The sequence below is a fragment of the Pterocles gutturalis genome, unplaced genomic scaffold (assembly GCF_000699245.1).
Source record: "Pterocles gutturalis isolate BGI_N339 unplaced genomic scaffold, ASM69924v1 scaffold23608, whole genome shotgun sequence".
In the NCBI taxonomy this organism is placed as follows: Eukaryota; Metazoa; Chordata; class Aves; order Pterocliformes; family Pteroclidae; genus Pterocles; species Pterocles gutturalis.
Window position 1 is genome coordinate 247 of NW_010123663.1, and position 15,173 is coordinate 15,419.

General features: G+C 42.0%; 1 protein-coding gene across 1 annotated transcript; it reads right to left on the reverse strand.

Annotated features, from left to right (window-relative positions):
* Nucleotides 1–2,701: 2,701 nt before the first annotated feature.
* RNF10 (ring finger protein 10) lies at nt 2,702–14,753 on the reverse strand. Its single transcript, XM_010077996.1, has 16 exons — nt 14,556–14,753; nt 13,377–13,576; nt 12,755–12,845; nt 11,580–11,764; nt 11,364–11,500; nt 9,696–9,856; nt 8,999–9,127; nt 8,583–8,841; nt 8,221–8,354; nt 7,012–7,129; nt 6,563–6,664; nt 5,851–5,985; nt 4,972–5,069; nt 4,692–4,752; nt 4,377–4,535; nt 2,702–3,470 (listed from the first exon to the last, which is right to left on the reverse strand). The coding sequence occupies exons 1-16, from the start codon at nt 14,628–14,630 to the stop codon at nt 3,394–3,396; spliced, it is 2,121 nt and encodes a 706-aa protein (XP_010076298.1). The 5' UTR covers nt 14,631–14,753; the 3' UTR covers nt 2,702–3,393.
* Nucleotides 14,754–15,173: the final 420 nt, after the last annotated feature.

Consider the following 15,173-nt stretch of genomic DNA (forward strand, 5'->3'; position numbering starts at 1 on the left):
CCTCATTAGTTCGGCTTGAATCTTCATTACATTTAACGCAAAACCAGAGCAGGAAATGTATATAACATTTTTTTTCTTTTTAAAGTATATTTTCAAAGTATAGTATCATCCATGTCCTGAAAATTAACCACTTGGGGCAAAGAACGGGCACTACATCTTAGAATTTATTATTACACCACTTAACCTCAGCAGTGGGAAGATGAAGTCTACACCCCTTCATTAATAACCCACTTAATTAATTAACCCACTTGCATTAATAAAATGGTTGCCTGGAGCATTTGTCACTCGATACACTGATCTTCAATACTGGCAGCTCTGAAACACTGTTTTGTAGGTTGTTACATACTGTTCTTGTGACTCCTACAGGTACCATCAGAACATGCCAGAAATTCCTAATTCAGTATAACAGAAGACAGCTGCTGATGTTGTTGCAGAACTGTAAAAATGAAGGTGAGTTCTTCCAGCCATTTTCTAAAATGCGGCCTCAGTTCCTGGGGGTTTTGTAGGATATGCTGGGCTACTTCTGAATTCTTAAACTGAGAAATGTTCCTTCCTTTAGAAGTTGAAGATATTCCAGTGTTTGTGAAGAGATCAAGTAATGGCCCTCTGTTCTCTCTATTGCAGAGGAAAAACGGTGCATACAGAAGTCATTGCTGAGCTGTTCCCTTACAGAAGAGCAGTCTCACAGTGGAGATGAGGAAGATGATGATGGCACAGAGACAGACTGAATGTTACTTGTTACTGTTCACCTCTGTCCTGTACTTCTGTAATCAAGATGCTGCCGGTTATCTTCAGTGTTAAGCAAAGCAGGGGATGGAAAAAGCTTCCGTACATATTTAGACTTCATTCCCCCATTCTCAGTGTTCTTAAATAAATTTAAAATATATGGAATGTAGTTATTCGCCTTCAGTACAGAAAAAGCATTAACATGTTACTGTTTTTTACCTTATCTTCAAGTGCCCATGTTACCACAGGGCTATCAACTGTTCTGAGTCACAAAAGCATCAGTTGTGTACATAGGAGCAGAGTTGACAGGAAACGTACGGTGGAGCTGTAAGGCTCAACTCCACCCAACCCGTTATAAAACTCATAGGTACGAGCACTGCTTAGATATTTATTAAGTTTACACCAATCAGTTACAGGAAAGTAGCATTGCTGGTATTATCTCTTGAATCCATAGGAAAACAAGATCCAACTTGAAGATGTTGTCCTGTGAAGACTGTCCCTGCAGCAGGGACACTTCCTTGCCCAAATCACTTCCCTTACTTGCTCTAGCGCCTGTGAGATGTAGAGGTGAGTTACACAAGCTCCTGCTATTCTGTCTCTCTTCCCAATGCAAAGAAAAGTTGACTATAAATGTGTGGAGATAATAGAACACAACAGATACTGGTTAGACATTAACTAGTTACCCCTGTTCTGTGGCTTAAAATGACTATTGCAAATAGGAAACAGTAGTAGTGTGAACAGTTAACTGCATACTTGACTCTTTCTTACTTAGCTGCTTTCTCTGCCCTCACCAATCATTTTCCCAGTGTGCACGTAAAGCATTACCAGCAAGATGTTACCACTTTCAGGCATCTTGTCTTAGTTTCTTTGCACTCTCATGACAAGCTGTACTGTCCTTCCACTGAGTGTAGTTAATTGTGACCAAGCGTGAAGTCAAGCTGCTTTCAAATAAGGTTTTGCAAGTGTTTCCTCTATCCTCCTGTAGCAGCTGAAGTATTTTTTATGCCCCCCCCCCTCCCTCTTCTTTCTGGTTTATGGCCGCATACCAAGTTTTGTGAATCACTCTTTGGTACAAGCTTCCCAGGTGCACGGGCTGAAGTGCCTTGAGGAAGCACTTGGATAATATGGAGCCTATTGCTTTGAAATTAAGCATCAATGTATTGACATAAACTTTTTAAACAGGAACACAAGCAATTAATTTACCAGTGGTGTTAGAATACCTGACTGCAAACCTTACTCAGATGAGGCACAGTGTCAGGGAGAGAGCAAGCACATCAGCTTGTAGAGCCTGTGCAGATGCAGGCACTCCCCTGCTGTGCACGGGGCTGAAGACAGCAGAAGACACCCGTCAGTCTTGCACTGGAAGTGAGGTGGGACTTTATACCAGCTCCTGGCACGAGTGCTGTCAGTAAGAAGGTAAGATTGAATCTGTGCAACTAAGCGGTATTGTGCTCCCCGCTGATATGACAGTTCAGGCCCAGCTAAGGACCAGTGCAGTATTGTAAGGGCGTGTGCGTATGATTTATTGCAACTGTTGGCCTTGGCTGGTACATTACACCTACAGTTCATTTTATTCAACAAAATCCACACCACTTAACTCATTAGCTCAAATCAAACCACAAGCAGTGCAGGATGTGACCACCCAAAGGAAGAGTGGGGAGGGGTCCAGAAGAGGCAGTTTATAGCCTGAGGTGCTTGCTGCAGATACAGGCCCTTATCGCAACACAACAGACTCCAGTTTCTTGCTGAGGGATAGAAGTTATCTACAGACTCCAGCTATCAGTTGTTCTTCCAGTCTGAGAGCAGCCAGTGTGAAAACATCGTTCAGGTAGTTACCAAGAGCCCTAGGGTGGAGTGTTTATTCTAGATGATCAGGTTACAAAGAATGTGTAGCCCATGGTTGGCAAAAAAAAAAAAAAAAAAACACCAAACAAAAAAATTAGCAGCCTCACTCACCCACATTAAAACAGAGTTGAACAAGTGAGAGAAGCCAGGAGGTCCCTTCTACCACTAGTGCCAGTATGCATTTTGAAATACACAAAGTCATCAAGAGTCACTTCAAAACCAAGTAGCCAAGTTCTGCTTTGCACTCACCTCAGCTTTAAATCTTTCCAAGCCAGGAGAACAGGAGGAATTCTTGCTCTTTAGAAAAAGAACAGACATAGCAGCTAACACTCTAAAGCCAGGAAGCTCTTTTGCCCATTTCCAGTGCCGCAGAAATCTGTTTCTCTAGAGAGCAGTTTGACAGCTTTACTGAAACAGGAGTACTGCCAGTCAGATGGACTTCTGCCATAAATACTTCTAGGAAAATTAAAGGCTCTCTGCCTCTTCACTTAGGTAATACTGCAGTATTCTGGCAGGGCCACACATCTGTAAAGACTTTCATATTGCTTATTATGCCAAAAGAACCAGCTTAGCACAGACTAGAAGTCTTGGCTGATTTGTCTCTGGGTTGTTTTTTTCAAAACTTTGTTTCAGTATAAACTGATTGAGCAGTTGGAACCAGATCTTACTTCAACATATACTATCATGATTTCCTCCTGAACCCTCTAAAAGCCCCGGAAACACAAGTTTAGTCTGTTCAAATTTAAATACTTAAACTATAGCAGCAAAACAAAGCAAAATGAAAAGAAAACCAGGAGAGGAAACTTCTCTTGAATAGCAGAATCACTTTGTGTGAACAACAGAGGTGCTGAACAGTAGCTTCTGCTTCTGTTTCTTTCTTTTCTTGCCTCCCTTTTCCTCTGTGAAGGATTAAAATGACACTGTCACTCTCATGGAACAGGAATGTCACACAGAAATTACATACGGTCTTCCCTAGTCTAAGTGACTTCTACAGGTCTGTGATACTATCAACTCAGCACCAGGTAGTTTAACAAAAAAAAAATTACTGCAGACAAACTAAAGGAGACTCCATCACACCTAAACCACACCTATAAACATGCCCAACATTCTGAAACTGCTGTTGCAAGAGCAGACCCTAGGACTACAAGCGTGCAGCAGTTTGCCTTTCAGACAGGTATCACTTTCATCCGTGTCCAAAAAAACCCACTACAACTGGAGCTGACACTCAGTTTCACTGAAACTCTCAGGCCCTCCAGTCCAACTCTCCATCATTCAGTGCAGTCTCCAAACAGAAGCCGAAGCTAAACATCACAACTGAGCATTATAAATCCATTTTATCAGCCAGCACCAGACCTGGCAGTTTAAGTCCATCTCAATTTGCCTCAGACTCCCTAATCTGAAATCTCAGCTAGCAGTTACCTTGACATTTTGGTCAAACTAAAGTGGTAGTTCAGCAGCTCAGGTATTTTTAGTTTAAAAGTGCATAACCTGAACTTCATTGAGATAAAGCTTAAATTAAGTTCCAGTAGAGACATGGCAAACATGATTGTCAAAAGCCATCTTTGTCCTACCAGGGTTCTTTGCTAGCTGGAGATCTTCTCAGCTCCCATTAAGAGACCTGCTTTAAGCTAACAGAAGCCCTAGTCAAGCTGTTCAGAAACCACAATCTGGCAATTTTCAGAACTTTTCTGCCACCAATTTTTGGTCCCCAAAATTGCTGCTCTCACTTTTCCCAGAGGAAGAAGGGAAAATACTGATTTTTTTTTTAATTCAGAATTTTTTCATGCCTTCCCCCAACTTCTTACCTGATAAATGATCAGCTGTGGACGGTTTGTCCAGTTTCAGGAGGGCTGCCTCAATAGCTTGGCTGAAGGAATTCTGGAAGCTGGGCACAGGCATGCGGTCAGAGCTGTCACTTTCCCCATCGCTATCCGCTGGCACAGGGAGTGCCAGAGCGTTCTCATCTGAAAGAAGAAAAAGGCCTTGAGGGGCAGAAGGCTGTATAGAACTTTCACAGGGCAAATGTCACTCCATTCCAGATGTTTCTTGTGAAGTTACAAGACTTGTTAGATTTAGGTGCATGGGAAAGAACCTGAAACAGTAACATCAAATTTTCTTACCTTTTGTTTTTGGAGCAGGTTTGGGCCACGCTTCTGGTTTTGCCTTTCCAACTCTCAACATCTATCAAAAAAATTATAAGATATGATTACATCCCATGTACTAGAACACACCCTCTAACCGGCAAGAAAATCTAGAAACTCTTCAAGCGCTCAAACCCTATGTCATCTCCGTAAGATTTATCCCACATTATTTTTGTGGGTAAAGCAACTGTGCCCTCAGACTAATCCCCAACTAAGACACAAGCAATTCTGACAAGACTCCCTCTGCTACATGGCTTACCTGGGCAAAGGAAGGGAAGGGAGACTCTTCTTCTAAACTCCCACAGAGCAACGGGCTGACCTGGCTGGCAGCAGGTGACAGTGGAGTTGGAACAGACTCTACAGAGAAAGCAGCAGATAATTAAAGCCAGTTGCATTTGGCGAAGGCACTCATTATGCTGCTTATCAGGATGAAACAGAAATAAAGTTTTATTATCTTACGTAATTAACCATTTTAATCTCATTGGTTCCATCCTTTAGTCACACAGTGGGACCTCTCAAATTTCCTCAATCTTTTTATTTAGGGGAGATTTAAGTTTTTGGTTTTTTTTTTTCTCCTTTGTCGTTTTTACTTGCTTATTTTGGAGCGTTGTGCGTGGAGTTCTTTTTGGTGGTTGGTTGGGGTTTTGTTGAGAACAAAACATTTAAGAATAGTTTATATTTAATACTTTTTATGAACTGCAAGATAAAATGTTTGGTAAAGCATCACTGGACAACAACCTAACTGGGTGCTCATCAACTATGTTTTATTTTAGTATAATGTGGTGGGGAAGATGGAGAGGGTAGAAAGAATGCCAGTAGTGTTTTCCTGGCATACACACTTTTCTTCCCTTTTTGGGGAATTTTTTTCCTTTCTTTTTTTCTGCCTCATCAAGAATTTAAAAGATGGGGTAACTATAGTTCAGACCTCACATTGTCACTACAGTAGAAGTAGTAAAAAGCAGACAAAGGACCAGAACGTTTCTTAGCCATGTCAGCCTTTTGTGTATGACCTCAGAGACAATCTAGGAAAGCAGCAGTCTTTGATCAGTATTAAGAAAATTTAGCATGATGACCTGAGCAGTAGATCCCAAAAGAACCATCAAGAGCTAGGTGTGATGTGTTTTTTCCAGATGCTCACCTGTCTGAAACACAGGGCTTCTGCCAAGAGGAGACAGACAGAAGCTCTGATGATCAATGCTGGTAGTTTCTCCGGGGCAGGAGGTAAAAGCAGGGAACTGCTGCAGATTCTCTAAAGCAATATGGACTTCTGGATCTAGAAAGAGGTTTTAAATTAAAGCACTACACAATGTGGGGGAAGAGTGTCAATATGCAAGTTGCTTCAGGAGTCTAGGAGGTGCCAACTCAATTTTCTTTCCACCCTCTATTTCAGAGACCAGTACAGCCCTGCTGCTGGATGGAAGCAGTTCCCAGGCATTTTTTTTTCTTTCTTCACTTTTCACTCTATATCACGATTACTATAAAAACAGAAATTAAGAAACCTGAGAGCTACAGACACCATGAAGATAGCTGTGCCCTCGAATGCCCTCTGTCTCTCCGTTTAACATCTTGATTAAACCAGATTATATTTTTCACGCTACAGAGACACCATGAAGATAGCTGTGCCCTTGAATGCCCTCTGTCTCTCCCAGGCATTGTGTGACATCGTTTAACATCTTGACTAAACCAGATTATATTTTTCACGCTACAGACATTGTTTCTAATACTTTGTAATCTTGTTTTAAGTATACAGTACAAACTAAAGGCCTTACAGTTCATCCTATAGCTCAAGACACCAGCTCATCAACTAAAGATGACTGGAAATCCACCAGTGATGCTCAGTCATGACTTACATTTGCCCTGTTTCTTGTTTTCTTCTATCTCAATTCTGCGTTCACGTCGTCGTTCATCACGAGCTTTCTTCTGCCGTAGACGTTTCCTCTTTTCAAGGTCATCTAGGAGCAATTCATAGCACTGGATGTCAAAAAACCCCACACCAATACTTTGGCACTGTTTTCTCCAGCTTTAAGAACAACATATTCAGTTACAACCCATTAGTAACAAAACATGCTTACAAACAACATATGCTCTTCCAAGCAGTTGGGCTTTTTTATTCTTTGTGTCATTGTTGTCTATAAAGGAGGGAACAGGGGTTGTTCTGGCTAGTAATCATCAGACAGTTGGTGCAAGAGGAGTAAAGCTGCTACGTATGTTCTTTTTTTCTGCCATTAAGGGCTCAGAACTACTTCCCCCTCACCCTCACAGATACATGACAGAGCCTACTAGAAAGGTAGTTACCGACCTGAAAACAACTCTAAAGTCTCCTTAGAGATGATGGGTGGCTTCAGAGCCAGTTCACAAATGCTGAACTCACAGGTGAGAGGCAAGTGACAGAGGTAACGATGACGCTGTCTTATATCCTGATAAAAAAAAAGAGCAGATATATCGTCACAACAAGGTCTAGAGGCTGCCATAGTGACGAACAGCTTATGAGGACAGGACGCCCACCATTCATCCAATCAAACGGAAAAAAATAGCAGCAGTGACACAATAATCACTTTATAAACTACAAACACGTAAAGGATGCTGCGTCAAAACCAAATGCTCCAAGATCTCTACCAACTACATCATAAGCAGAGTTGGATGCAGTTACTCCAGCTGGGCTACCAATCTTCTTTTTATTCCTCCCTTCTCACTCACATCACAGGAATAAAAGTCTACAATACCAGTCCTCTGATGCATTTGGTTTTGCACTGGACCAAATTTGCCTTTTACACTTAAATTTTTTGGGCCAACAACCACCACTTTACTCCGCTAGTTTCAGTCTAGTTTTGTATTTTTCCTTGCAGAACTGGAAAACTTTAAGACAATTCCCTACTACCTCTGCATCCATTCTCACTTGAGCATACCCTTTCTTAAAGGTGAATTAAGAATTATGTGTAGTTGTTACTGCACATGCCAATTCTTACAGTTGTCTTTATCTGAGGTAAAGTAACTCAAGACCCATCGCTTCTTCCAGAACTTCAGTGTCTTAAGCACTTTCACGCCTATCTCAAACACTGAAATTTCTTTCCATCCTCTTTATTTTCATAACATCCCACCTCTACCCTTGATCAAGCAGTTTCTGAGGATCAAGACAGAGGCAGAACACTTCTTCAGGTTGAGAAAGATGATAACCTGTCTAGTTCAAACTACTGTCTTATACAAGAAAATAATTTACTTTTTTTTAAAGACAACTTTAACAACAAACCAATCTGAAGCTTGCAATTCTCTTACTCCTAGAACTTCCTGCCTTCTGGGAAAAAAAAACCCGAAAGTTAGACTGCAGTCTTCTTATCAAAAGCAAATTAAGGTGCTGCACCTTACACAGATACCCTTCACAGATCAGCATGCCTACCCATTCACAGTTATTATTTTTTATTACTGAAGAGAAATAAGTCTCACCTGTCAGCCACAATAATCAATCTGCTAAAACAAGGGCCTTTAATTAATAAGAAGATAAAGTAACTACCTCTGTCATTGAGTAGCCCGTGATCTCCACTACAGCTGCAGTTATCTTCTCTGGACTCTTCTCCAAGCTGCCATATTCACGAACAAGACATCGGACATTCACAGGGTGAAGATACATACACTGTCCATCCTCCGCTATAAGATAAGATATCATCACATGTTCTTTGCCTGTTAATTTTCAATACCCTTCTCCCCACCTCAGTACTTTCTCCAGTAATCAAATTAAAGCTCCTTTCTGAGTTTATGTGGGAGTTCTATCTTACAGGGTTTAGCTGCATCTAAATTAGTGACAAACATCTCCCTCAAGAAGGGTCCAAAGGAGCCATCTCTGCCCCCATGACTCCAGAATTTCATCGCACTTACCTTGATAGAAATAGTAAAAAGGAGAGTTGCTAAGACGTCCACTGCTAACGGTATCCTTAGATTCTTGGTAGCTTGTGTCAGCTGGATTTGGTTCTTCTGTAGTGTTCGTATCAGCTTCCCCTACGGTGTCCATCTCAGGTACTCCCTCTTCCTCCAGCACCGCCTCTTCTGCTTCCACAGGAGGCGAACAGGAACCTGCCAGATCTGAGCAAGGCTCCACAAGCTCTTCATCAAATGCAGAGACGTATTCCACACCACACTATCACAGCAGAGAGCATACTGTTAGCACCACATCACCTCCTTCAAAAGATTTTAATCTCTGCATAAAGTCTTTGGCACCTGTTCACCATGCACTGCAGTGTAAAGCGACAGAATTAAGTACCAACAAGATCTGCCACAGTGGAGTTGTCACCCACCTTTTTTCCTTGGGAAACTGGAGGCTCTGTGGCCTTGGAGCTTTCTAGGACCAATTCCTCCACAGCTGCACTGATTCCAGCAATGCCATTGTTTTTATCCTGGTCGGCAGAGAGTGCTGCTTCCCGCTCCTAGAGGTCATCCAAAGAGAACAAGTTTTAATTTCCTATTTAAGCCAGGAGACTATCACCATAGTTATTTTTAGCCTTGTCCTATACTTCAGGTTTTCATAGATCTATAATTCATCTGTGACAAAGAGTGACCCTTGGAGAGAGGTCTGCTCCTTCTTATTATTGGAAAGCACACCCATTATAGGACACCTAAAGGCTTTGAAAAGGAATGTTCTACAGGTTTGCTCATATTTGCCCGACAGAAGTTTTCCCAGAAATTGCTGGACCTGAAAGGGAAACACATTTTCCTTTGAAAGCAGAACTCCTTTACATTTAATGGAAGAAATTCCATTCAGTAAAAAGCATTCTGTTCTATCTTGAGCATCACTCCAAATACCTGGGGTCCAAAGGCTATAGTCTCCTCCAAGATTTTTAATACTACTCTAGCAGCAAACTTCACCACCCAACTAGTATGTACATCACGGAGACCAAAATAATCACACACAACCACTTACGCACCAGAACACAGATGCTTAGCACTCAGTATACTGTTTATTTAAAGTTACTCAAAGCCTCCAGAGGTTCTCACCTTCAGTTCCTGGATAGCCGCTTCAATAAAGCAAGCCTCTGGGGTGTGTTTTTCTTCCTCGTACTGTTTCAGTAACGCTGCTTTCTCCTCCAGAATCACCAGCTGCAGGACCTGCTCCCTGGATGCCAGAAGCAGCTTTGAATACTGACTGTGCTGGTCATCTGAACAGAACGAGCACCAAACCATTAATATCTGCACGCACAGGCACACTTTGAACTGCTGTTTCTTCTGAAGTTTTGTTACTGCTCAATTTAGTGAGTTAATCCACTCCAGGGTGGACAACAGTTAGCAAGAGTTTGACACAGACTCCACGTATTACCCTGATACCACCGATGGCAAGAAGGTGCCACACACCTGCTCTGCTACACACATCTCCCCCAGGCAGCAGCTCTCCTGCCGCTTTCAACCTGCCACTTCACCACTCAGCTGCTGCACATCCAAACTTCTTTGCTGTGGAAGCCTTGAGGGATCAAAACTTCCTGAAAGAAACGCACTCCGCAGCTTCTTCCTCTTCTCTATGTACTCAAAAATATTGCAACTGGAACATTCTGCAAAAGTGACCTCTGCTTTGTCCCAAACTAGTTCATAAACCCCTGTGTATTCACAATCTATACCAAACATTATTATGAGGCTTTTACAAGAAGCAGAGCAGAAACAGTAAACCAAAGAATTGCAAGTTTAGCAAAAGGTAGTTTTCTTTGTTACTTTGTTTATCCTAACTACATACTTCACAGCAACCATAGAATCATATACAGTCCACACCTCCACTGCTCCCCCAGGGTCCAACCTCCTCTACAGAACACCAAGTTCATGCTCAATCGCCTGGGGTTAGAATTATCTCAAATCCCACATTTGTTCTTTTGTTCGTTTTATGAAAAAACTTATTTTCAAATACTGAGGAACATGTAAGTGCGCACCCCGCATGCTGGATACCCATCATGCATTAAGAAACTTGACTTTACAGAGAGCTGAAATGCACACAGCCTTTCACAAATGTGACTGCAAAGTGAAGCGAGCCAAGACAGCCCACTAAGCAGCAATGTTAAGTAAAATTATTTCTTTAGTCACAGAATTTTTGTGATACTAACAGATAAGATGATGATGTGTTAGTCACACTACTTGACTGCAGAAAACTGAAGAAGTCAGGAACAGATGTTTGGAACAGGTTTGCAATAATTTTGATTATTTTCCCATATCATTCACAGGTTTTAGTTGGTAAGCGAAGAGGATGAAAACCTTGCTGAAGATTACATCCTTAAATAGTTTAGACACAGAGACAGTTCTTTTTGCTAAGCTGTATAATGAGGAGCCAGGAAGGAAAAAGTTAAGGAAACTGAAGAGCCAAGAAAATCAGCAGAGTCTACACCAATGACTGTACAACACAAAACACACATCAGTCGAATACCAAGGACTGAGAAGGCAGGAGTCTGCAGTGCAGTAACTTGAAGGGCAACAGCACACAAGTTAAAGCCTTACAAAACAAAGTGTGGGCAGAAAGCTTATTATTAAGATGTGGTCATTAAGGTTTTCAAGATGCTAAAACCCATGTTTTGTAGTCTGGGCTATTTTAAGGTGACAGCGTGGCATTGCCATGGTAAATCCTCTCTCCACAGGTCCTAGTCACAGCCAGGAGCAGGATGCCAATCACCAGTACTCAGATACACTCACTTTCGACGTAAACAGGCTGCACCACATTCATCCACTGGGATTTGGGCAGTGCTATCAGAACACCCTTCTCTCTTCTCATAAGTTGCATCGTAATGGTATCACCAATCGCATACTGACGTGTTTCCATAGCAACAACACTGCAACGTAAGGAGGAGGTTAGTAGGGTAAAAATAACATTTTGAAAAGATACATCATTTAATAAATATCAAGTCTCACCTCTTGAGGTCCTTCTTGTGAACAGAGCCATAACAAATAGGACACTTACTCCAGGTCTTCTCACTCAAGGAGAGGTAGTGAAGGATACATGCCCAACAAAAGATGTGCCCACAGCGGGTGATCTTTGCTGCAGTTGGTGGGTACAGACATATTGGGCAAGAGGGCACTTCATGGCCACAAATTCGCTGAAATGGCACATGAGAAGAACAGTACAAGTTTTAGACTTGGAAATCGGTTTCTGTGCTACAGAATAAGCCATCTGTAAGATCTACTTTAACATATTAATCTTCCAGCTCTTTAGGCTCTGCTTATTTACTGTGAACTCAGTAACACCTTCAGACTGCACATGGAATAACTTCCAAAGCCACCCATCTGGTACTCTAACATTAAAAAAGTGACTCTTCTAATATTTTCCCTCATGTATTCAACATCTCTAAGAGTCTGCAGCATCTTCATCATCCAAATTCAGACAGCGAGAATACAGCAAGTGACCTCTGTTGCCTCACTTACTCACTTGTGCAGCCCTGTTTAACTGCAAGGCTGAACTTGGCTATTTCCCTGAACACACTAGTTCAGTCACACACTTCGTTAGCATCTGTATGTTGCAGAGACATAACTGCCAAGCAAACACCTAGACTTTTCAGGTCTCTTGCACCATCGGTAAGCCTACCTCCTCTCCAGCTACACCATACAAGAGCAGTCTTGGCAGATAAGAAGTTTCTACTTGAGGCAACCCAAAGTTCTGACCACAATTTTCAAGAGATTTGCCATTTTGTTGCTAGGCAAGATAGGCCACCTATGCACAGAATAATTCTTCAAAATTCTACACCCTAGTCCTCTTCCATGGACTCATGCCCAAGTTTTCTGTTAATATCTTGATCACAAGGACTCTGTCTACAGAATGTCAGATACTATTTTTGATGAGCTTCCATCTGCGAAAGCAAGAAGAAGCTGCTAATTTTCCTAATAGATTTTAGCACTTCTCTTTTCCTGTCATGAAAGTATTTCATAATATATTCCATGACAGATCTTTCCCAGTATTGTGGGAGTGACAGAAGAGGCCTCAACTCAAAAACAGCTGAGTTTTACGTAACATCACAGAGATAAAGAGGCAGTTAAAGACAGGTTGAGCTTCTGAAGAAGAAGAAAAAAAAATCTAGCCCATCAAAACTGACCACTTGCTCCACAAAGTCCCAGTTGACCAAGGTATCTGGATCAGCAAAGTGGACTGTGTAGTCCTGTTCTTCAGAGACAACAAACTGGCAGCTGGGGAAAGGCAAAAAGACAGATGATCCACTCAGTTGTTTCTAATAATTCTTTGAGAATACCCTACAGGACTCTCTGAGCTTCTTCTTTATCCAGCAGAAAGCTGCTGGGCACAGTCAGTAACTTCTACCAACAAAATCCAAAAGAGTTCAATTCACAACCAGATTTCCAGCATACAGGTGTGTTGGTTAGACACATCATCACATACTAACTGCAGAATGAGCCAGGCAGAGCTGTTTTCCAGAAACATGTAAGAAACAGCCAGCTGGGGATCTAGACAAGAAGACTAATTGGTTTGTATCTAAAGGACTCACTCCATCAGATACCTTGTAAACAAGTAAAGACGACAACTTGGTATATTTTTTGTCTGTTTTTAAGAATAGTCATTACCACTAAAAACACTACAAAGAGGTAACTTCACCCTAGAAAAATCAGTGCAAGTACTCAAGGTCAAACAATTCCTCGGCTGATCATTCCTTACAGCTCAGTGTATCTGCAGAAGTCTTAGAGCCCTGCTAGTCTTCCACTCACTTGGCCTGTAGGAAGAGCTCCTTGTTGAAAGGCTTATGTCCCCACTTGTTCCTTTTCCCCCAGTTGCCATGTCCATTCCCATCAAAATGGCCTGCATGGCCACGGGGTTCAAAAGTGAAGTTCAGTAAGTGGTTCAGATTAATCTTCTTGGGACCAGAGAACTGGGCAGGGCTGAACTCTGCCCGCTGAGCCTCTGCTACCTAAGAGACAACAGCATTTGTTAGAATTTGCTACAATTTACTGCAAAAGCGTCAGCACAAGTCGATACCCACACCCCATCAGTGATTACGTACAAAATACACAGCAACCACTCACTCACCTGCTCCCATTCCAGTTCTGCAAATCAAGTAGTGCAGCGTTAGAAGTGCATGAGAACCTGAAAGTTAGAACTGAGTGGTCTTACCCCACACTGATCCAAAGGAGGGGAGCACAAAAGCAACCCACATAAGGACAAGTAAAAGCTGGCAAAGCCTAGCAGTCAAGGCTAGTAACAGAAGTTGTTCAAATCCTGACAATATTCTTTCAGATGGGCGGCAATACAAGTCTGATTACTATTTCCACAGGTTGTACTTATTTTGGTTAGTTCTCATATAATGAGGCAAACAACAAGAATTAAACAGAGACAGTAAGTGAGTTTTGACAGAGTCAGCAATTTAGGCGAGCAGGGTTGCTCATCCACTAAAACTGAAAAATCAGAATCCTCTGTAACAATGAAAACCCACAAAGAGTTTACAGTATTTAGACCCACATCAGCATAAAAGCCTCACTCTGGTTTTACTCCATCTTGATGTCACCAAGGCTAACATGATGACTTTCCCAATACCATTACCACATGCAAATCTGGGCACTGAAGTGGTTAGGCACCATCACCTCAGACTTAAAAGCTAGAAATGGTATCACTAGATATTTTCATGAAGGACCTCTTGTTTCATGAGATACGTATGTGGTCTGCCTAGGTACCCCTTCCTCAGGTGTTTTTATTATTGCAAGTCTCCCAGAGCAGAGAGCTCTCCTCTTCTGTTGTTGCACAGTTGTTCCGCTCACACTCACTCTGGCATCTCACCGATGTTAGCAAAACCCAGCCCAGGAGCTGAACACAGAAGACCTATCTAAGCAGGTCAGAGTGATCCTCTTGTCCCAAGAAAGAAGGCCTCGGAGGCATGGCATTACAATTCTCACCTCATCTCGTCTTCCACCATTACTAGAGCTAAAAAGTTTGCCACTTCCGCCGCTACCTCCCCTTTGAGGGGGCATCTTGTTAAAAGCTTTGCTTTTCTGTGAATTGGAGCGACGGGACTGACCAGAAAAGTTCTCATTTTTTGAATATGAAGTTTCTCTTTTACGATTATAACGCTGTTTGGATCCATTCGCATTCTTTCCATCTGAAAGAAAAAAAAAAACCACAAGAATCAGACCTGGTATTTATCAGGACATCAGATCCCCTAACCCCTTCCTTCCTATCACTGTGCAAAGAACTGGTCAAAGATCATAAAAGGATGTATTTGCTACACTTTATGTTTTATTACAATGGCTGAATTTTCTTTATCCAGATTTGGCATTGCCATCACCAGACCGTGTCACCTGGTGCATTAAGTGATAAACACCAACGCCACATCTTCATGCCCCATTACAAAAGTTGACAACTAGTTCATTTTTTCATTCTATTTTCTGAAGACACACAACGCAACTTATCTTGTTCCCTTACACAAATACACTGCTGCCTGCCTTTGTCTCGAGGTTTGCAAGGCCCCATTCCCTGTTTCACTCAGTTCTCCCCTCTATGCTTAAAAGGACCCC